The sequence below is a fragment of the Xiphophorus hellerii genome, chromosome 6 (genome assembly GCF_003331165.1).
Source record: "Xiphophorus hellerii strain 12219 chromosome 6, Xiphophorus_hellerii-4.1, whole genome shotgun sequence".
In the NCBI taxonomy this organism is placed as follows: Eukaryota; Metazoa; Chordata; class Actinopteri; order Cyprinodontiformes; family Poeciliidae; genus Xiphophorus; species Xiphophorus hellerii.
The window spans coordinates 27,407,813-27,431,869 of record NC_045677.1 but is presented as its reverse complement, the minus strand read 5'-3'; the positions used below and the strand labels follow the sequence as shown (position 1 = coordinate 27,431,869).

At 38.6% G+C, this 24,057-nt stretch overlaps 1 protein-coding gene across 4 annotated transcripts in view; it reads left to right on the top strand.

Annotated features, from left to right (window-relative positions):
* The window catches only part of LOC116721538 (nuclear receptor coactivator 2-like), a 54,272-nt gene that overhangs the window by 4,325 nt on the left and 25,890 nt on the right, over positions 1–24,057 (top strand). For 2 of the 4 annotated variants that reach the window (XM_032565328.1, XM_032565325.1), the window contains exons 1-3: positions 8,397–8,610; positions 22,091–22,198; positions 23,194–23,366. In XM_032565328.1, the coding sequence (XP_032421219.1) occupies positions 22,110–22,198; positions 23,194–23,366 (262 nt within the window). In that variant the 5' untranslated portion in view covers positions 8,397–8,610; positions 22,091–22,109. Of the gene's footprint in view, positions 1–7,105; positions 7,161–8,396; positions 8,611–22,090; positions 22,199–23,193; positions 23,367–24,057 lie in introns of those variants that run through there. The other 2 variants (XM_032565326.1, XM_032565327.1) reach the window with 2 other exon arrangements.

Genomic DNA, 24,057 nt, shown 5'->3' with positions numbered 1-24,057 from the left:
AACCACCCTCTGCTGCCATGTGTTGAACTCTGTTAATAACAGTGTTACCACATGAAACAAAAAGTACAAACAATATATATATAAAAAAAACAGCCTTATTGTAAAGAACCCTAGATATGTTGAAGTTCACCATTTTGGCCACCATCAATTTAACTTCATTTTTACTTCCTTTTTTTCCAGGATTGTTGATGCATTTATAGGGGGACAACCAAATCTATTATATTTTATATATGGGTCTTTTAGGGATAGTTTGGAAGCAGTGCTTTGCCCAAGGACACTTTGATTATGGCGCTGGGCAAACCGCAGTGTAATCAACAACCTTGTGATTGTGAGACGTCTGTAGCCACTGCCACTGCAAATTATCTTCAAGTTTAACAGAATTTCATGTTTGTTCTTTTCCTAGAAACTACTGTCCTTCTGTTTTTTATCCTCTTTACGTCACAGAGCAACATCCTCACTCCAATTGCTGAAATCCTAATAACCCAACAACCAACACTCAAGTAAATGCATCTTTACCACACAAAAAGAGATAACTTTAGCGTGTGTGTGTTTCGAGGTCCACTTTGTCCATGAAGTTCCACACGTCCGGTTCATTTTTACATTTATTTAAATGTACCATGGGCGTGTGTCAGCTTTTCTGCTAATCTATGTTTGTTTACGTCCAGCCTTTCTCGCTGCCACTAACTAATCAACCGCACGCTGCCCTGGCTTTCTGTCACGTAGCAGAGACAGTCGTCTTCCATGTCTGATCCTCCTGGGACCAAGTGCTCTAATTAACCGTCACAGGCACATGCACAGACGCACTCGCTCACTCCCAGAGCCGTGCCATGGCTCCTGTCAGAGCCTCCTGTTTAACTCCAACACCACAATCACAGCAACATTCTCTCAGCAAAGTTTAGAAAAAGCCCCCATAAGGATACTTAAGGGTGTTATTTTTTCAATTCTAGCAGGCACATGGACTTTTTTGGATAAACTATGGCATTAAAAGTCCATCCATAAGGATTTTAATGGCATGTGTGAACAGGAAAAAAATTATTATAATTTTGTGCAAATTTGAAGCTGGCTGCATTGTTGGATTTTCTATGTATTTTTCCAATGTAAAAATTGTACTATCTATTGAACACAATGAATCAGTGTAAATGAGCCAATCTCTCCCCCTCAGTATATTTTCTTGCAGAAAACATCAATAATTTCTCCTATTCCAACATTTTATTGTTGACACTCTGACTTTCTCATTAAATATAAAAAATCGTTAGGAAAGGCAGCAAAGTTGCTTTCTTACGGAACATGAACAGTTCTGTTTGTACAGTCTGCAGGAGCCTTCTACGTGCAGACCACCGTACTGAGAGCTGTGCAGGATTACGCTCCAGACCAGGGAGCCAAGTGCAGCAGGTTGCATAACAGGTGCTAATTTGGTTAGCTGGATTTGACGGCGGCTGTAATTCTCCAGCACTATGACAGCAGAGCTGAGGTGCAGGGAGCGAGTGACTGCACAGGCCTGCAGTTGGATGTTACAAGCTAATGGCATAACAAGCTTTTGTAGAGCAAACACTGCCGCTGGCCAGAGCTCATTCAGATGTTCCCCAGTGAGATGGGTTATCCACACAATGGGCAAAATTCATTCAGGCCAGATTGAAATGCCGCTATTCACTACTGTGAGCTTCTTTTTTTTTTTTAAATTTGACTTTTTTTTAAAGATGAAAGTTTTGTATTTGTTTGTTTGTTGTTTTTTATTTAGATGAATGAGTCAGCACAGAACTTTCCTGTCCCCAGATGATGTCAAAAACTCGTAGAATGTGTCGCAGCTCGGTTTATTGTTTTCATTTGTAGCTGGAGGGCACTTGCTGCGAGGCATTTCAGGAAACAGAACAATTGTAAAAATGAAATGGGTCTCACAGCAAAAGAGACTCATCTATACTACATTAGCACTGAGAATCAACGAGACAAGAAGAAAATCTCTAATAGGGATTATATTGTGACTTTTAAAACCGATCCAATACAAACTTTTCCAAATATATGGCTTCAATGAAAGGTAAAGTGATGCATAGAGTTCACACAGTGATTTGATAAAAGTGTTTTATATTTTACAGTCCAGAAATATAATTCAAAATATACTTACTGTCAAAATAAAGGTGTTTAGATTAAAGCATATTCTACATATGTGTTAGAATGGCTTAGTTAAAGTCCAGAGAATCTCAGGCACTCACCATCTAATCAGACAGATCATGAATTATGTTGCTAAGAAGAATGGAGAGAAAAAAAGTCTCTGTGCAAAGCTGGTAGATGACTTGCAGCTGGAGATGGTTCTGCAAAAAAGGTTCAGGATGACATTTCAACTTTTCACTCCTTTGTATCGGTGAATCACATATAAATAAGAAAAGCTACTGAACGTTGTGGTTATAATGTGACAAAATTCAAATAAAGGTGCAAGAATATATTAGCACGTCACTGTGTTGTGCATTTTTCATAAATGTAACTCTGACCAGGACTGATACGTGTCTGATGTGTGGTTGCGCTGTAAAGCAGCATAGCACAGCTACTGATGTCTGTGTTACCATAGAGCTGCTTGGTAACAAATTAATCACAGCCAGGAAGTAGGCCGTCTCTCTGCGTGGCCCTCGTTGACTCTCCACAGCTCCCCTGTGCTCTCCCATCAACGCGTGTGCCTGCGCCGTAGAGTTTTCTTACCACAGTGTCGAGTATGCAAATAATTAACAGTCAAACGCTCCACAGCATCCTGCAGCATATACCTGTGGCTTTGTCTGTGCAGGATGAACTTTGAGTTGTGTTGAAACATGGGGATGTTTAGTGAATTAAGCTGCAGATAACAGAGATGGTACAGACACAGGGACATTTGCTGCCGTCTCCAACAAAGATGGATGTTGCAACAACATTATACAACACTTAAAAATTTAGAAAAGTTAAACATTCAACTTTAATCCATTTATTCAAAAGGGAAATAATTCCATCTTAATAAATAATTCTTTTGACAAAGTTAAAGGTGGTACAAATATTAATATCCCTAATAATCTCTTTAAAGGGAAGGGATTATGGAAAATCGACTTCTTGAGTTTTATATCATGTTATAATGCTTTCCCCTCACCCAAAATATACCCAGTGTTGCTTTGACTCAGTCATTCATGTTTAAGGAATCCTTGAATCTCCCGCTGCAGCCATTTGGGTGTGCCTTCAACTGCAACATACAATGCTCCGCCCATTTACCCAAAACTCCACCTTTGAGCGTCAGTCCTCCACACAGAGGGGATGGCAGCTCTCACACAGCTCCTCCAGACTAGTGGCAGCAGCAGGGAGCAAACATGTGGTGGAGCTTATCATGCAAACTGCAGTGCTCCTTAGAACAATTAACGACATCAGTGGACAGCATGTAGAAACGTTGGTGTGATGACCTGCTGAAGGGGGAGTGTCGGAAAGAATAGGAGGTTCTTAAAGGAACAGAATCCAATTTAAAGGCATCAGGTATGGTTATGATGCGAAGTAAAAAATGTAAAAAATTGACTTTGATATACACAGCATTTTATTACAAGTGTAGGCAACAGAGTTACTCGATTCTGGTATAAAATGGCAGTATTATAAACAATACCCCGCTTTAAAAAAAAATGTGACTGATACATTTGAAAATGTTATTTTAATATGCTGATCAAACTCTTTCTAATACCAAGACATTCTGGTGGATTTTAGCAGAAAACTGAAACGGGTTATTTGTTTTATTCTGCTGGATAATGATCCACATTTTATGACCAAATATAGACAGGAATGTTTGACAAGGTATAAACACAACCTTCTTCCTTGGTAATCAAAAACCCCATGCAGAAATGAAAGAGAAATTTATACAAGAAGGAAATAAATGAGATCACACTTCCTATTGCTTTGAAATGTTGTTGAAGAAGACCAAGTGATGTTCTGTCCTCATGTCCTAAGGTCTAATCAAACTCAATTAAATAACTTTTTTCTGCATGTTTCAGTGAGTTATAGTAGCGCATTATATATTAAATGAGTCTTTTTAACAGATCATGCCATTTGTTTATTTTTTATCCAACTTTGTCTGTCTGCAATGGTTAACACAAACGTCTTCCTGAAATTAATCATCAATCTGAAGCACATGGAGTTCTTGTGTCATTGTGCATACAGGAACGACATCTGTGCTTGTGTGTGCGATTTCTGAAGTTTGCACAGCAGTTGGGAAGAGATCAGCTGTCCGTCCCTCCTACACGGACACACACTGATGCACACACACTAACTGACGAGCTCTGAAAACATGCAACCCTCCCAGCAGTGGCAGGTGCATGCTGAAGTTTCAGCGGTTTGAGTTCTCCAGGATGACTGTGAAGGCCGCAGTCCCACATGTATTACAGGAACGACCTATCATCTGCCCTGAGATGTGCACGCGCTGGGAGGAGGCGGCAGCAGATGCTTTGGCTTTGGACGCCAACCAAAAAACCAACTTCTTCTTTTTGCTGCTTTTTCATTTGGTGTTTTTTGGTTACTCTAGCCCCTCCCCCTCTTTCTCGCTGGCCCAAATATTGGACTGAACACTAAGAGCTCATAAGACTTGGTTAAGATGAGCTGCATAAATTAGATTAAAAAAACTTAACTGATCAATTTTTAAGCCAAACACAGTGATGCAAAAGTTTTCATACCCCTTGAACTGGTTTACATTTTGTTGTGTTATAAACTAAAACACCAATGTATTTTATTGGGATTTATCATACACCAATGCACAGTAGCACATAAATCATAAGTTGTAATTTTCAAGCCTTGATACATATTCTTAATGAAATGTAAGTCTGGACATTAACTGGATCTTTGAACCTCTGTGTATATTTTAAGTTTTTTGTAGCCTCTCATAAGATTTCTTCCATTGTTGTCATGTATTTTGTAGGAACAGCATCCCCACCACCAAGTTTTACCTCTGGGATGTTGCACAGTTTTAGTTTTCCATCACGTGAAACTTTGTGTGTAGGACAAATGTTAAGTTTCTCTCTTATCTAAGCAGAGCACCTTCTTCCTCATGCTTGCTGTGGTCCAATTATGACCAAATGGGATTTTGTCCAACCCTGCTTCTAATTACTTTATAAGAGTTCCCATTGCAATTTTACGGAATACACTAATGTCAATACGCCTGAAAAACCATCTCATCCTAGCGCAAAAATTGCCGTGTTGTCCCTAGTGGGGTCGGCAGGGATGCTGGTGCCTTATCTCCAGCGAACGTTTGGGGCAAGAGGCGGGGTCACCATGGACAGGTCGCCAGTCTGTCACAGGACAACACAGAGACAGACAGGACAAACAACCATGCACACACACCTAGGGAGAACATGGCCCAGGCCGGGAGTCGAACCCAGGACCTTCTTGCTGCAAAGCAACAGTTCTGCCAACTGCGCCACTGAGCAGCCCTGCCTTGTTTCCATTAAGCAAATTTATTTTCAGAATCCCAATTTGTGCAATTGCATGGTTAGTAGAAACACAGCCAGTGAGACCATGATCTTCTTCACAGCTTTCTCCCTGACCTGTCTGCTGCACTGCATCGTTTTTATGCTGTTTGTTCTCTAATGTCCTCTAAAAATCTCACAGAACTTTCACAGATTATTTTTTCTCTTTTTAAGATTTACACTGAGATTAGATGAGGATTCCTTTTATTGACTAGGGGACTTCTAAAGATTGCACTTGATTTTACTTCAGGGTATCAGAGTAATGGGTGCTAAATGCAAATACACTGGACACTTTTATTTGTAATCACTCAGTTTGTTTAAAAGAGATTGAGGACAGGAAGTGATTCACTAGAGAAGATTGTAATATTTCCTGAAAAGGTGAGGTTTATCATCCAGATTATTCAAGGTGAGGCAGAGCTGCATGCTGTTACCAACGCCTGGCGAGCAGGTAGGCTCTCTGGTGTTTTTGTTATGGGAACTGCAACGTGACACCCGATCCCCGACTCATCAGTCACAATACAGCTCTGTGTTTCTTGAAAACAGAAGAACGGCAAAAGTGTGCCGATTAAAGTCCGATTCAAGCAGGTTTTCTTTCAGCATCAGCTGTTCAAATAAAAAGGAGACATCTTTTTTTCCCATAAATCTGAACCCCATGACCAGTGGGAACTCTGTGAACCTGGACCAGCACCACACTGGTCCAGGTCAAGCTGGTGGTGTGAAAAATGCCTGAAAGCGCTCGGGCTCGTCCTCTCAGGCTGCTGTCATTATCTGGGAAAAGCTCCAGGTTTTCTTGTTGCTGCTAGCTGGCGTGAGATTTCCAGAATTACCAGTGGGGGATGATTAAGGTGATATTCAGCCCAACTATTTTATTACGAAAGCTCAGCATAGTATTTATGAAGTGCCGAGTCAAACATGTGATCCCAGGCGTGGCCAATGGATCACAAAGCAGTTGAACATCTTTTTAATTCTGAGATTCTTCTAGGAATATTTGGAAACATTTGCTTTTACTTATTCACAAAAAGTACACATTTACTGTTTCAAAGGTGTTTATTTTACCACTTTGCTTATGATTCATCAAAACAGGTCAAACGTCCTGCTGGTGTTGTCTGGGTTCACCTGCTGCTGCCTGACGGGTTTTGACCCACCGGTTGACCTGGTGGTGAATGCCACCTGGGTGTTGTTAGTAAAACAGGTTGTGTTCTCAGATTGAGTGTGGTTGCTTTAGTATCAGTGTCTATGTGGCCAAACTTTGACTAACCAGCAGGACAAGTCCTTTCAGAGTTACCATATATTGTTATAGAAAATATTTCACTTTTTGCAGTCAGTAACATCTGAAAAACAAAAAATTACGTTACTAAAGAAACGTTATTTATTGTTACAAAACATTAACCTTCCAAAGTATTCATACCTTTCTTTCGTTCACAGTCATATTTTGTCGCATTACAACTACAAATGTCAATGTGTCAAAGTTTGAATTGTGTTGCATGTGTTTTTATCCAGCCTCTTTTTCTCTGAAACCCCAAAATAAAAGCCAGTTCAAAAATTTGTCTTCTGATGCCACTTGAATCCTCCTAGGGGTAATTTAATCTCCATATTTACACGTTAAACTGACACTCTGGACCTTTATATTAAATTAGATGTTTTGTTGTTTTTTACAGAGAGGACAGACTAATCTTCCAAAGTGGATGCTTACCAGGATGCTTTGTGTAAGAGGTTGGTGTGCTTTTGTTTTCTGCCTGTTTTTTTCTTACTTGCTTTGTGTCTCACTTGTTACCCATATTTTAAAATCATCATACTAAATAAATAATTTAGATATAACATCAACCTTTGTGATGTTATATCACCTTCGCTCTATTACAACTTCCACACTGAAGAGTATTACAGTTAGTAGGATATTTTGACACACTAAGTGTTTACTTATCTAAAGAAAAGATTTGAGTTTCAGTTTCCACCCATTTGGTCACTGACCAGAACTTGTTAGTTCATCTTAGCACTTAGATATAGTGCATTAGCTAATATGGTGGCAGATCTGAGTTTAAAATCTAGGCCTTCCCCTGCTCTCCAGCACATTTCTCGGTACACTTCCTTTATCAACAGCTAGTTTCTGCAAATTATTTCTAGTCTCTTCATTAAATTTCAATTGAGCAGCCTAACAGAGCTCAGCGGTGGGTGACCATAAATGTGTTATCTCAAGTGTACAACATGATTTCCTGAATGGGGAGACTAAATTATGAGTGCTCATACTGGAGTTTATAGAGCCAAGCTTCGAAAGTAGAAATTTCCGGAACGCGCAACAAGCTACTGAAGCAAACAGGAACACCCTGACATGACAACATAGAAAGTGAAAGCTGAGAAAGATGTGAGGGAGGCAGTTAGGCTGACAGTATTTGTGTGTGTGAGTACGTGCGTGTGTGTGTAGTCCTGTTTATGTGGGAAGCTGCAGTTGTTCGCTGAACTACCTTCATCACTGTGTCTTTCTCTACCACTCGACTCTTTTGTGTTCTGCCCTGTCATTTAGTTTAGAGCTTATTATCAAAGCAGCGATGAGGTTTATTATGAAGGTGCCGGATGCAAATCAAGTGTGTATTCTTCTGCTTTCACCGGCTTTGGTATTTGCTTCCACTAGTTAAAGGTAGTTTTACAAAAAAGTAGGTCTTGGACAATTGCATTGGAAAATGAAAACCATCCACAGAACGATACACCAAAACAAAAGAACAACAGGTCATGCAAATCCTTTTGTACCTAGAAAGGCAGTGAGAGATAAAGGAGAGACAGGTTTTTTTTTCTGGACATCAGCTAATAGGAGGGAGGAGTGTGTATGTGTGTGTGGTGGGAGGAGACAGAGAGAAGTTTGTGTGTGCATGGGTGTGTGTGTGGTAGAGAGAGAGACAGAGAGAGAGGCAGGGGGAGGGGACAGGGAGCAGAGAGGATTTGTGGCATGTAGTTAGTCAGCTGTCATTAGATGCAGATGACACACACACGGGTAATCTCACAGAGAAGAGAGGGGGGAATACACAACGTGCAGATGACAGTGGCGCGTGTGTGTGCATGCGTGTGTGTGTTTACTGCGCGGACCGTGTGAAAACCAGCACGCTGGCCCGGTTGGCATGAGATTTTCAGCCGGCTTGCGACTTGTTATGGACTGCTTCAATTATTGGCAGAGGTGAGTTACTATAAGAACATATATGACAGCAGATTTAAAGGCACAGTCCGGAAAGTTGAAGTGGTTCAACTTTATGAATCTATTTGGTGGTTTTCTGTTCTTGTATACAAGTTAAATATTGGAAGAGCAAACTGGAAGCTAAATATTTACCTCAGAAAATGTTCGTTTGATAAATATTCAGTTTTGGATCTTTATTGTTCTTAGATTCATTGCATTTCCAAATCTCTCTGTTTTTATATCAACCAAAATACTTTCAGAGCACTAAGAAACTTTCATTTATCTTAAACTATGTGACTTGTTAGTCACCATATTGTCATTATGTTTCATTATTACCAAATGGGGATGAATTCAATTCACCCAGTTGGTGTGGTTGTCTTACTCAGTCCTGGACTTTGAGCTGTCATGTATTGTTGTGGGTTGTGACACGGTGTGTGTGCGTGTGTGTGTGTGTTGCGAAGGGGAGTGGTTATGATGGACTGGTGGCTCACAGATTGTGGAGTCAGCAGGCCTGAAGCTGCCCTGTCACCTAAGGTCTAACCAGCCGACTGTTTACTCAGTTTGCTTCACGTCCAAGAAAACAACTGTTTTCATTAAAAAGCAGATTCCCAGAATTTACAGGTAAAAACCCAGTTTTAGGTAGAGGGTTACATTAGAAGAGGGTTTTATTACAGGTTTGTAGTTTAGTTTAAAATGTAGAGATGTACTAATAATTTTGTTTATACCCAGTCTACAAAATAAAAGGTTATAAGTTCTTATATTTCCCTTACTTATACCTGTTATCACTCCATGGTGTGTCAGTCTTGCTTTTTAATTATGTAAGTTGCATTTGACACGGCACCACACACAATCTGATCAACAGCTTGGCCAGGCTGCCACATACGTTTTTTTGACATGTCAAAATAATTATCAGGTTGATTGTGGCTGTTAAACAATTCTCAGTTGGTTCTAAGGGGTCAGGAAAATATATTTCGCACCGTTACAAGCGTCATCTTAAAGCATTGATTTGAGGTGGGTTGAATCTGTTGCTTATGTAAAATTTTAATCATTCATCTGAAATTCACAACTAAAAACAAGACTGATCAGGCCAGGCAACATCTTTTCAATCTGTAATTGTCCAATTTTGGTGACTCTGCCTGAATATCCTCAGATTCCTACTTTCAGCTGACGGGAGTGGTGTGGTCGTCTGCTGCTGTAGCTCGTTCAAGGTTTGATGTGTTGTGCTTTAAGAGACAGTTTTCTGCAAACCTTGTTTGTTGGAGGAGGCTATCTGAGCAACTGTTGCCTTTCTATAAACTTGCACCAGTCTGCCCAATGTCTGCTAACCTCTGACATCAACAAAGTATTTTCTCTATTCTCATAATTCTCTTTGAACCCTGGAGAAGGTTGTGAAGAAAAATCTCAGTCTTTTATGAAATGCTTCAACAACGCCATCTCTTGGCAACATCCATGCTAAGTTGAAATACAATTTCTTCTCCGTTCAAAGGCACAGTTCGAACTTGTTTGAACTTCAACGAGTCATCTTAACTGCATTTAGATGCTTAAATGTAGCTGGTTTTCCTACTTTTACTAAAGATGCCCCATCTCCAGTCCAAACAATGTGAACTGTGGTTGAAATGTCAAAAGCGGTCTAGATAAAGAGGTTTACTGATCTCTGAATGTAATTTTTAGTGTTGCTCAGATGGGCTTAACAAGCCTGACTTTCAATGTCTTTGCTTAAGCTAAGGTTAAACGAGATGTATTGCCTTTGAAAGTCCAATTTAAACTGTGCTATTCTTGGATAAAAGTAAGAAGACTGTCTGACCAGAAACATGAATAAATGAATGTTGTGAATGTTGTCTTTTGGAAGTCAAACATTAGAGGCATACATTTTAATCACAACTTGAAAAATATTTTAAAATTCCTTTCGAGTGGCTCTGTGTGGCTCAGTTTGTTGTCTAGAGACTATAGTCTTTAATGTGGTTGTTCCATTTTTGATTCCCAGTCTTGGGCCAATTGCTGCATGTCTTCCTCCTCTTGCTCCACCCAACTTCCTGTCTATTTACTGTTCAATAAAGGCCAATAGTGCCAAAAATTCTACAAAAAAGAAATTAAATTAAATTAACCTGCACGTAATTCCTTAGTGTTATGTGCATCATTTGTTTATGTAGTAGATCTTAGAATTAAAAAAAAATTATAAGTCTAAATTGGCAGGTGAGACATCAAAGAAAACCAGCACAATAGTGATCATTGCATCCAAAGGTACATTTATAGCTCCCACATGAATTTTGCATGTTTGAAATTTATGCAAAATTTGTTACGTATAATCTGAATAATTGGTAGAATGACCACAACAAAATAGCCATTGATCATTTTTACTGCCTTAAATACAAATGGAAATTATTTTCCGCTAGACTTACAGTCATTTTAAACAGTCATGGAAGATTCACTAAAGAATTCACAACGCTGACGTTGGAATGTGTGATGTAGCAGGATGTGGTGAATCTAGTTTTTTAAAAGTAGGAATGAATTTCTAAACGTTTCCAAGGTCTAAAAACAGAGAAATAAAATTCTTGGCAATGGGAAACTACTTATAAAACATCTAGTAAGGTCTGGTAATACTAGTTCATGCTACTTAAACATCTAGTAATCTACCTTTGTTAGAAATATGAACATTGAATTGTAGCTTTTGGAGAAACCACATGAGAAGGCATTTTTGTGAAACATAATTTTCTCTGTGCATAAAATGATTGTAAAAAATAAGCACATCATTTATCAGTGCTAGTCTTTAAATTTACAAATAATACTGTCTCAACCATGTTCTGTCATTATTTCACCACAGATTCCACATGTAGTCATAATTAATTAACAAAAGATAAATCCACAATGGGAGCTCAGGTCAAATACACGCTCACTATCATCAGCATATAAAAGTATTTTTCTCGGATAAAGTCATTGTTGTCCCATGACAGTGACTATCTATCATTGGACGAAGCTCAATGTTTTCTTAACATAAAATGTTCTCTTATAGTAAGAGAACACCAAGAACATAAAATGGGGGTTAGAATAGATCCCTGTGGAACACCTGTAGTTACTGTGAGGTGCAGGAAGATTGTCCTTTTTGATTTATTATTACAAAATCACCCGAAACCTGAAATATGTCTTTGGAATCAAAGCTTGTGGCCGAGAGATTCAAATGGCACACAAAAGAAACTAAACAGAAAGACTGAAAAGTGACCTGGTCATAGATGAAAGACAGCCAGAACTGAATATTTATCCCAGAACTGATGAGCCGCATTGCTCTTTGCATTCTTATCTGACCAGAATAAAAAGTCTGAGTGTCAAGAAGTCACTCAGCTGTGACTGTATGTTAATTTTCTCACTGACACAACCTGCAGCTCCTGCTGCATTTCAATCAATCAGTGAGCTGTAGCTGGACTTTGACCGACTGGTCAACAGGACAACATAAAACTGCTACCATATCTCCCTTTTTACATCATGTGATTTACTCTTGCATTCTTCAGAGATATCAATGTATTCCAATGCATTGAGCTTATTTTAGTGTTTATCTGGTGGGCCAGAGTGGTTGGGATCGTTTTCTGCATGTATGTCGCATACCGAATGGAAAAGGTCTTTAGTTGTGTCACAATGCATTTTTAGAGATAATGACAGTATCAGACTACCAGCCTTGTGTTATGAAATAACTGTGAAACATGAGCTGAAGATGAAGAAATCCTGCTCAGGAGCATGTGTGTGCACATTGAGACACCACTGTATTTGTGTTAGCAGTGCAATCCTGCAGTTATTACACAGGGGACAGAAGACAGCGAGCGTTTCTGGCAATAAGCAAAGCTTCCCTCTCTTCTTCCCACTAACTCTACAAGTTTCACTCTGACTGCCTGAGAGTGATTTCTCCTGCATGTATTCGACTTTTCTAAAGAAGCTAACTATGGACACCAAGATTCGACTTGGTTTAATTTCCTCGCCTACATAACATTTAGTACTTCTTTGAGGGTTTTTTATTTCTATTTAATTTCAATTCTGAAACAATTTCTTATTTTTGTGATTGTCTTGATGTGCCTGCACACCAGCGTGTCAACTGAGTTAGCATCCGGGCAGGCATGTTCAATGTTATTGATTCTGGTCTATAATCGATCAGGCTCTAGTATTACATGAGGTTGCTCATGCAGAGTGACGGTTATCTACTGCCTCCATCCACACACAACTGTTTGTTTTAAAGGTGTTATTTCATTTAGTCTCCATTCGTGATTAGCTTTCTTGTTGTTGCATAAAATCACTTTTAAATCGAACAGTTTAGTTCCTAAATGATTTACTCTTAACCTTTCTCTCTTTTCTATGAAGTAATTCCTATAATGAGTTTATTCATTTTTTCTTCATTTAGAAATGAAAACAACATTTTAATTGATTTCTGTTGACGTAGACTAAAAATGGAAAAGTAACAATGGCCAAGCCTTCCAACCGTGCCCCGGTGACACCGGATCACGCTGCTACACAAATACCAATTAGTGTTATTTGCTAGACAAAAAAAAAATACGGTGCGGCTGGTCCGAAAGGTGAGCAGTTGTTGAAGTGGGTCAATTTGTACAGATGGATTTTAAGTGGACTCACTTCTCAGCACACAGACAAGCATTTACTTTTCTTTCCAGCACACTGGTGCCAGAAGTCTTTGGAAACCTAATAAAAAGTTGTGGGTTTTTGTAGGTGAGGGTTTCTTTCTTATCAAGTCCTTTGTTCATTTGCGACCGCAATGTTGGATGTTCAACCTGATTTGTAAAACTGGTAGTTTTTTGTTAGGTTTTGATAAGACAACCTGATTAAAAATAGTGTTGAACAAAGTATAAAAAGTTGTCTACATTTTGTCTTTAAGCCTGATTTTTTTCTTCTTCTTCTTTAGCTTCAGATGGATTTCAGATTAAATTATACTGGATGTCTTAATTTGCATTGAGAGTTTTAGCTGCTGCACACTTTGTGTTAACACCTTTTAATACCTCTTTGTCCAGCAGCATGATTAATGAGATTTGGTTAACACATACAGCTTAGGTAGCCAAACTAATAAACTTAACTGAGACAGAGTCTTGGTCCAATTGTCAAACTTAATTACTGAAACCTTTCCAACGTGTCCCATAGCTCTTCAATGTTGCTTAGTCTTGTAACAATATTCCAGTTTAAGTGGTAGTGCCTTTTTTAGTGTCGGGTCAACAGCTTTATTTTGTAATTTACTCAAATTCAAACACTTCCAACTTCAAAATTGTGATTGCTGCTAGTACCTAGCATACATGTTCACGTGGGCTGAGGAGGGGCATCCCAAAACTAAGCCAATACTTGGGTCAAACATTTTCAGCCCCATATGTTGTGGCCACTATGTGCCAGTGGGTCACACACTAAGAAACTGTCTCTGGGCTGTGTGGGCACTTAGCATGATTTTTCATGTTTTTTTTTCTTTCTCTTAAATCAAAAGAATTTTGTTTTTCTTTAGTCATTGGAAGCTTGTCGACTGGCCATATGTGTCAATCCCGATTGGTAGGAACCCACTAGGTGAATGTTTTTTTTACTTTAAATAACACTAAAGTTAATTAGATCTTTTTACAGGACACATAGTGGTCTAACTGGGGCCTCTTTAAAAGTTTGCTAGTTCAGCCAAACATTTCTTTGTAGGTCTTATTTGCTTTGTGATTATTTGCTGAGTCAACTCCCGTGAGCCTCTGGGTTGTGAAAGGAAGCAGCAGTCGAAATCTTTCTCCAGTACTGTCTCTGAAATGGCAACAAGCCACCAGTCATTAAGGCAGCGCCTCAGCATAGCATCACCACACCAAACACCTGAGAAGTACATAAACAGATTTGATTTACTGATATGGAAAGTGCTGCACACAGATGTATGCGTAGACAAAACGACTAACCTGGCTTTAGGTCCTTCGTCATGGGAGGAACCCATGTCATAGTACAGCCTCTGCAGGGCATTAGGTCTACTTTACTGTGCACTTGTGTGTGATCAGAGGGTTTGTTGGTTTTTGCTCTGATGCTTTAACAGAAGCTGGGAAACAAACAGGAGGGGGGTCCCTCCTCCCAATTGTCTAATCCACTGGTGTCAAAGTCCTTAACTGATCCTAATTGGTGCTATGTGATGGATTGATTCCTTACTTAAGTTGGTGATTCATCTGTTTATTGGGGACAAGTTTTTTATGGTTTTTAAAAACAAGTAGTGAATTGTTTATACATAAGCTAACTTTCCCTTTGATTATTTTATTTACCGGCAGAGGATGAGGTCAGATCCAAATTATAACATACCAGGGGAAGTTAAATGCCAAAGACCCTTTTTTATGAAAGAGATGGGGTAAAAGGTCTTCATTGGAAATATGTATAAAATGATGAGTAGGAAAACAATAGGCCAGAATCTTAGAATAATCTTAGAATAGTTAGATTGATTTACTTTGGTAACTGCCCCCTTTTTGACAGACCAACACTGCTACACTTCTATAAGTTAGTGTGTAGAGAGTTAGTGTGGGAGATCTTTGACCATTACTTTGCACATTATCTCTGGATTGTCCCTTTAATCTCTTTTCTCATCTCACCCCACAGGTTGTTGATATAATTTACGTAGATCTATTTTTGAATCATTATCCTGTCGACTCATGCCCATGCTGACCCATTTTCAGTTTTCCAGCAGAGACAACTGGATTTTTATTAAAAATATCCAGATATTTGAAAGAGAACATGTTGCCATGCACTCCGTCATGTTTACCAGGACATTTAAAAGAAAAGCACTATCACTGAAACTCCACAACACTTAAAAAATAATGTTTGCTTTTCACAATAAACTTTATTTTACACCACAGTCTCTCATTAGGCTCCAAACCTGTGCTTTTTGATAAAAATGTTCAATTTTAGTTGAATGTGAGCAAAGCACACATTTCTATCTGAGTATGATTATTCAGACAAAAAACTTTATGTTATGCCTAAAATTTTTGATTTTAGAAGATGTAAACTTTATTGTGAAAATCTCATCCAAAAAAAAAACAAAAAAAAAAGATTTACAGCATTTTTCAACTGTGGTGATAGACAAACAGACAGAACCAGAGGCTGAATGTACGTCAGTGCTGGTGAGCCATGGAAGGAGTCATTTAGGGAGTAGGAGTACTGCCGAAATTAATGTGGTGGTTTCAATTCACAATAAAGAGGTGTGACCACCTCTGTCACACATAAGAGTTTTTGAGAATAAGGAAAAATAATTTTCTGAACTGTTCATTGTGCCAGCGGAGCTGCAGCAGTGTGTTAGAAAAAGAGCTCCACAGTGTCGTGTAATAGGTGTGATGGATTCTTCATGATGGAGACCAGATTGTTCAGAGACTTCCTGTCCTGGACCAAGGATTTTTCCAGCTTTGTGAATCAGTTTGTTGATCCACTCTCTACCGCAGGCTGGTAGAAGATCAACGACATCTTGTTTCAAACATGAAAGGATCGAAGCCACCTCAGGAAGTAGAATCAACTCATCCCTTTCTTGTACACAGCATCTGTGTTGATCCTCCAATCCAGTCCATTGTCTTATCCATCCCTGGTAAACCCAACCACTGCAGACTCATCTCAGTGTTTCTACTGGTGGCCTGAGACTGAATTTTACCAGAAATCCGATGTGTACAGAGTGAAAAGGAACGGTGAGAAGACCGTCCCCTGAGGGACTCCTGTGTTGCTGACCACATCAGCTCACACTTTGGTTTAACTGAAACCCCACATGTTTATGATGAGGATGGTAGGAAAGAAAAAATATATATTTTTCCTGGTATAACTCACAAGCAAACAGTTGGCATACAGCATCAGAAGATTTTTCTGCAGACTTGGAGACTTTCTGATGCCACATTTTCGGCAGAGCTTTAACATTAATCAGCAGCGGCTTTTTTCCCATCATGTTCACTGTGTTGAGATACAAGTAGGTCATCTTCTTCTTGTTTGTAGATTTTGTAGAGTAGTTTTAAGAGAGTAGATTTTTTTTCTACCTACCATTAAGATTAACCTGAATATATATAAATGTCTTACCTGACATTTATACCTAAAGGTCGCAATTTTGAACACTGCCTGGGAGAAATAGACCTTTATGCCATATTGTCGTATTTATACCTAAAAGTAAGTAAATTTAGCCTTAAAATCTACAGACTGATCTAACTTTCTAAGTAGATTTATTTGAAAAAATGGTACATTTAAAAAAAATTTGTTTTATGGATTCTTATTGTGTTTTCAATAATTTTTAATAAAATAAATCTGGGAATTTTCTTCAACATGAAATAATAAAAGATTGTATCTTCTCTATTTCTTTTGTCACTGAGATCTGATCTTTGTACAGAGGAGCTAATAAGTGAGAGAGGAAATGACAGTATCTGAAAACAAAATGTTAAAAAGTTGATGGAAACATTAGGAAGAATAAAATGCACAATGGCTCTGTTGATGTGAGGTTCATTTAATTCCAACTAATTAATGAAGGCGCTTCTTTGAAAAAGTTTCTCGGAAGCAATTCGTCTCAGCAAACACACAGACCTAAAGGGAGTGAAGCTGCTGCTAAACTGATTGACTCAATTCATTTCTGGGGATAAAAGCTCTGACATTTACTCAGTGAAGGTGTTATCACATTAGGCATAGAGAGGCTCTCCGTTATCCCACTATCAGCTTTAATTTTCTGCTCTCTGTCATTACATAAGACATCATGGTCCACTTTTTTTGTTACAAGCTCAAAACCTCAATTAGTGTGCAAGCTAAGGCCTGGGGATGACTCATTACCTTAATAACAGCCCGTAATGTACTGTACTCCTATGACAACTATCATTTTGAGAGTCTTTGGTCTTTCACAAGGGCGGCTTGTGAAAGACCAACCATTAGCTCAGTCGCAAATGAAGGGGCTGTTACTTATTGATGCATTTTGTAGAACTTTTACTCATGTTTTGCTGTTTTTCATCTGCATAACTGAAGCTAAAATCAAGAGCAGCTCCGTGTTTCTATCTCTTCCCCAAGCCTGACCTCCATCTGAGTGTAATCTGACACCTACATGCTCTCTGTCCGCTGCAGCACAGCAGCATAGAGAAACCACAGGGGTTTGTTTTTTGAAAACCAGAAAGACGGTCTGGTAATAAATGACTGCTAACACTTTCAGAACCGCAATCCTGACACTTTCGTATGAGTTCATTCACAAAATTTGTAGAGACTAAAGAAGTTTTGTATATGTATTTCACAGAAATATTACTTTGCTTTGTGAGGAACAGTTTTGCCTTCTGACTTTAGGTTTGCAGAACCCAAACCCAAACACATGCTTGGGTTCTATTGGAGACGAGGCCCACTTAAGCAGGCAGTGATCAATCCTCAGCTTTAATTTCTTAATGGCAGCATTGACCCTCTGGCCCTGTCCCTTCTCTCCAGCTCAAATTGTTTTTAAATGGCTTCGCTTTGCAAAGCTCTCAGCTCCTCTGATTGCATTAGCATCGGGCAGAGCTGGATAAAGGCTTTTGTTGCAGCCTGCATTAGTGTTAATTTATAATGCACATGTTTACGCGCCATATGTGTACCTTTGCGCATGTGTCTGTGTATTGTGAAGCACACAAATATTGACATGAACATCCAAGCGATGTCAGTTGTGAGTGCTCAGACTTTGTGTCTGTGTGTGGAGCTTCTTTGTGATTGATTGAAAGTTTAAAGGAGCCTTTTTGTATCGATTTCTGACACCATCATGTGGGACTGTTGCATGCTCTGCAGCCGTGAAACATGAGGACTTCAATGTTGTGTGATATTACCTCTTAAGCTCACCTGTTTCCTCTCAGTATGATCATAATTAATATATAACTAGTTCATTCTGGCGTCATCTCCTGAGATTCTGCTGTGAAAGCCTGGCTCTGGGGTTGGGTACGTTTAAAGTTCGACAGTTGCATTGCAGTCGAGGAAATTTCCACTAACCCTAAAACGATGTTGAAGTATTTAAAGCAATTTTAAATTGAAGAATCAAAATTGAATTGAATTGCGAGATTAAATTCTAAGGAAATAATGTAAAAATAAAATTTTGTAGACATTAATAAATCTCTGACATATTCTTTCCCTAATTATTGTGGCATTTAGCAAATGGGAATAATCTTGCTGATTCCAGCTGAACTTAATCCAGAGAAGTTTGGTCTGATTTAATTCAGACAGAGAAAAAAGGTGTGTGTGTCTTACTAATGGGTGTGTGTTGTCTTCTGGCTTTAATTGTATATCCTGAAGCTCAGATGGAAGGCCTCTTTGTCTGAAAAGTTGCCGGCCTCTTATTGCGGTATGAATGCTCAGTATTGGGAGTACGTGCTGCCTGGACTACAGGCAAAAAGTCAGGGAATCCCCGAAATTCTCACGCTGTGTTTTCCGGGTATTTTCTCTGCACAACGCTTCAATTTTTCTCTTATCAAGTGGTTGCCTTCTGGCAATCAGATGATGGATGTTACAGTGCTTCACCAAATTTTCGCTCTCTGTGTGTGGAAAGATGATTTTCGATGCTGAAACAATGATGCTAGCATGAAAGTTCAGTCGTGAAAATAAGCGTTGATGATATTAACTAACATACTTTCTGCACTAGTTGTCTTAAAGTTTTTCATTTGTGTTGTCAGTATCATGCTATCTGCCGTTTCCTCCCATCCTCTTATCCCGTATGGTGTAATTAGGCCATACTTTCCTCTGCCTTCAGGCCTGATTATTTAGAGCAACAAATGACCCACCTCCCGTTTTCTTCCTGCTGTCACTCTGTTTACCCCCGCCTGTATCATTGTACAGCATTTGTTCTTGTCAACATAATATCTGTGTCGGAAACATTTTCCCTAATGACACAAAAACTGACAGCTTGTCCATTCGTTTATTTCCCTTGATACCGTTTTAAAATATTTCTTTCTCTGTCTCCTCTTCTCTCTTTCTTACACCAATTCTTTCTTGCTAATCTCCTTTCTCTCTCTCTCCCTGTTGTTTTCCCTTTTGCTTATCCCTCTCTTCTGCCTTCATCTGCGCAGTATCAGTCCCACTGACCGGCTCTTATGTAACTGTCAGGTGATGTGTCCCCGCCTGTTGAAGGGCCTTAAAGGCCCACTATCCCTATAAACACCACCTCCCCCCTGCATTTAATTATTGGACGTCTTCATCATTGTCTGATTGTGTGAAAATGATTGTCTTAGATGCACTCTTGCAGAATAAAACTGATCCTTTCTAATATTTTTGGTTGTAAAATGAGATTTTACTCTCCTTGCGGATGCCAGCTGTAGGCAAGCCCAGAGAAAAACTGATGGCGGGAAATGTGAGTCTGGGCACACGTTGAGCTTTACTGGAAACACTTTATCTCTACTGTTAGCCATCAGGTTGGTTGGAAAATAGTAAATTGGCTCTCATTGCTCACTGAATGCATTAAAACATGTTCTTTATTGAACGGGGATTCTAAGATCCTGAATGTGGTATTTTGTTTGTTACCATGTCTTTGGTTTTAAGGTGTGTTTTCACCAGTCCTGTTCATTTGGAGGTGTAAAGGTGTAATCAAACTCTAATGTGGATCAAAAAAGTAAATTCTGGTCTTTTGCCAAAAACAAAAGGGAGACGCTTTACAGTTTTGTTTATATTTTGCAAAGAAGAAAGTCATGCTCAGTGTCTTCTTCTGAGGTTTCGTGTCATTTCTTTCAGTGGTTCTCAGGGGATGATGTGAAGCTGGATATCGGAAACAAAAGCTGGTAGTAGATGTTAAATTAAAATATATTCCAGAAAACAAACCTGCACAACCAGCCATGTTTTTGTATTCAGAAGTTCATTTTAAGGATGGAATGAAATGTGTATTTTTATTTTGGAACGTAATAAAAACTAAAATGGGGGTTTAATGATAGAAGTTGCTTACCAACTTGCAAACTTTATCTAGAGCATACGTTTAACTAAATGTTTGCTGGAGAAAATATTTTTACAACTTGATGTATATTGTGCAGGCCTATGAAGTAACTCAAACAGAGGTAGAGGGCAGTGTCAGGAAGACCAACTAGAATAGAAAATTGGCTAAAATATATAGAAAAACAAATTGACAAAGCAAGATTAATTGTTTGCATCATGAAAAGTGGGCCTTGCTTCATATTGTTGCTGCAGCTGAAGATCTTTTGGATGGTCAACTAACATGGAAACATTTTTTTCAATTTGACAATTCATTTATGAATATCCATACTAAATCACAAGTCCATGATTTAGTCCAGATTTGATTGGTCTATCCATTTTAGATTTTGAATCAGAGCTGATAAAACTAGTCCAGAATCTTAAAAGCTGTGAAATGGCCCTTTACTGAAGTTCCAAATCACAACGTGTGAATTGCAGGCATACATATTTACAAAAAATATATATTTGTTCATTTTTATTCATTTTTGGGTGCAGAAATTTGGCAAATAAAGCTGATTTTGATTCTTATTCCACCACCAGCAGCTTTGTGGCTCCACTGTACCAGCAGCTCTGGCAGCTCACTTGTCTAAATTGTGTCCCTTTTACTGAACCATATGGGGCAAGTCTAGCAGCATGATACGGCCATATGGTGCATCTTTCTTGCTCCATGAATGCTTTATTTCAGTGTGACCTAAGTTATGTTTTGCCCCTATTTTTGATTGAGATTACAGGAATATTCTCCAAACATCCCAACCATCATTCATATTGAAGACTGACATGTTAAAGTGAATGAGGGAACAGTGATAGTGCCTACGTGAATTAGCTATTTCTATCTGAAGTAATTACTGACACCCACTGTATTCCCACTGGGCTGCCCACATATTGCCTTCAGGCTCATTACAGTGATACATTGTTTTTTGTGACTCATAATCTGTGTTTGATAATGCACTCTGCGGGTTGTTTACATCACCAGGAGATTAAAAACGTACCTTTTTAAAATATTGTGATTAATTGTGCTGACTGAAACTCTGAGGAGACAAATGGCTTTTTTTATTTTATTTTCAACTTTACCATCATCTTCTTTTTTATTGTTAGGGATTTGATCTTAACTCTGCTTACTTGTATGACTGGAAACTTCAAACACTCAGAGAAGAGTATACATTGTAATGAGGCAAACATTACTATTAATAAAGAAAGTAAAGAGATGGATGTTTGAACTTGGGAGTTAATTAGTCTACTGCTGTCAAATATAATGAGCATGCCCAGGCAGGGCCTGTTTAAACAGCCCTGGTCTCTGACCTGGTCCTACATGGTTGGATTCTGGAACCTCCTTAAATGTGAAGGGAGTCTATAAAGTACTCTGAAAATGTATTTACCAACCTACAGATTTCTGCCATTTTTGGGTATTTTGTCAGACATAAAACAAAAACAGCAAAGTTTATATTTATTAGCCTGATTTCTGCTGCTGCTGGAGAATCAAAGAATCGCTTAAAGAGATTCTTTGATGCCCTTTTAGAATCAAAGAGAATCAAAGGTTTGTCATTTGGTATGTTATCACTAAGTGTCTGCTTTGCTTTCCTGTCTTCCTTTGGTTTAGGTGCTGATAACTGCTGAAGATGAGTAGTGGTGGGGGGGACACTCCTGAGCCCCCCAAAGGGGAATCTGTGAAGAGGAAAGACTGTCAGTCAGACCTCCTGGGACCCAGGTGAAAGACCTTGTCTTCAATAATAATAAAAAAATAATGATAGAACATTTTTAGATGTAGCAGTATCTTCATTTTCACAGTGTTCTTTTTGTCTTTTATGCATTTTGCAAATCAATAACTTTTTTAATCTCTGGGTTTTTTTTACTTGAGGATTTAAAAGGGAGACATTTCTTCTCAAGTAAAGAACTAGAACTAAGAACAAACCAAACTCTGAAAAGCTAATAAGGATTTGGACATTGGTTTTAAATCTGAAATCTCTTCTCCTAGGTGAAGCACAGACACAATGCCTTTGTACACCTTGACCTGTTTTGCATTTTATTATGTTACCAGCAAAAAAAACAAAACACACACACACAAAATGCCAATTTATATTCGTACGATTTTAAAGTAATTAAGTAGAAGAAATAGGGTACATAATTCATACCTTTTCTTAACAAATGAAATTCTGAAAATTTGTTTTACATTTCAACCCCATTTTCTCTTCTACAACTAATTTAGTCTCAGTATAAAAACAGAAACAAAGGGTTCTTAGATACTATTACAGAAAATACAGCATCATGAAGACCAATGAACAGGGGAAATGTATAAAGAATGTGATCTTACAAAATGTGAATCACTTTAAAGTTATTCCAAATCTTTTGTAAATGATGAATTGGTGTTAATGCCGCTTTAGGAAGAAAACAGTTGTGGTTCATTTTTACAGACAATAGTTTTGTAACGACACAAAAGTTGTCATAATGATGCTCAGTTCTTTGCACAGAGGTCATATGTCTCATTAATGTCAGGTCACCAAGAGGTCACAAAGTTAATTCAGGGTCACCGGGGAGGTCTTTTTCTCACAAAAAAGCTGGTCAGTGCACAAAGACAAAAGCTTTTCAGATGTAATGTCCAGCATTGTACAGTGATGTTTGTCTTGACAATTTCCACCACTTAGTTCTTTTTTCTCCAGTTGAGGTTGATTCATGGTTTTGGCGTCATTCCTTGCTGTCCTGCAGCCCAAAGCGAAGTACCGAGAGGCGCAACAGGGAGCAGGAGAACAAATACATCGAGGAGCTGGCAGAGCTGATCTTTGCCAACATCAACGACATAGACGACCTCAACGTCAAGCCCGACAAATGTGCCATCCTCAAAGAGACGGTGAAGCAGATCAGGCAGATCAAGGAGCAGGGTGAGCTTTTATGTCACTTCTTCTTTTTTGAAGGATTTGGTGTTAGATCCTCAACCCTGCTAGTTGACACTACCAACTTCAAGTATTACTGAAAAAATAATGCAGATTAAGTAGGAGAGCATTGGTTCACAAAAATCACTGCTTTGGACCTATTCAGGACAGTACAATATACAATTAGTACAATTATTATGATTTTATTCTACCTTGGGCAGCAGTAAACAGAATAGTTTTCAATTTCTGAAATTATTTTGATTAATATTGTCTAAAATTTAAAAAAGTATAGGATTTACTGAATATTGGGTTGGATGTTTTTCAGTGAATAAAGTAGCATAGCCGATGCCTGGATAGACAGATCATACAATAATTTAACCACTTAAAGTTTAATTATATAGCACATTTCAGCAACAAGGCAGTTCACATCATATTTTCTTCTGGTTCTTAAAAAATGATCAATGTTGAGGTTTAGAAATTTTCAGCTGTTCCTGAAGGCAACATGTTTAGCTGTTGGGAAAAATCCTCAGAACATCATTTTATACGATGCACTGAGTTTGGGCTGATTGGATGCTACAGTTAGCCATTAGCGTTAGCTAGCTTTTAACTGTATAATTTTAAGGTAGTTTTTAGAACAGATGCCACTTTTCCCAGCTTATAAATAAATCTGTGAAGAGGAAAGACTGTCAGTCAGACCTCC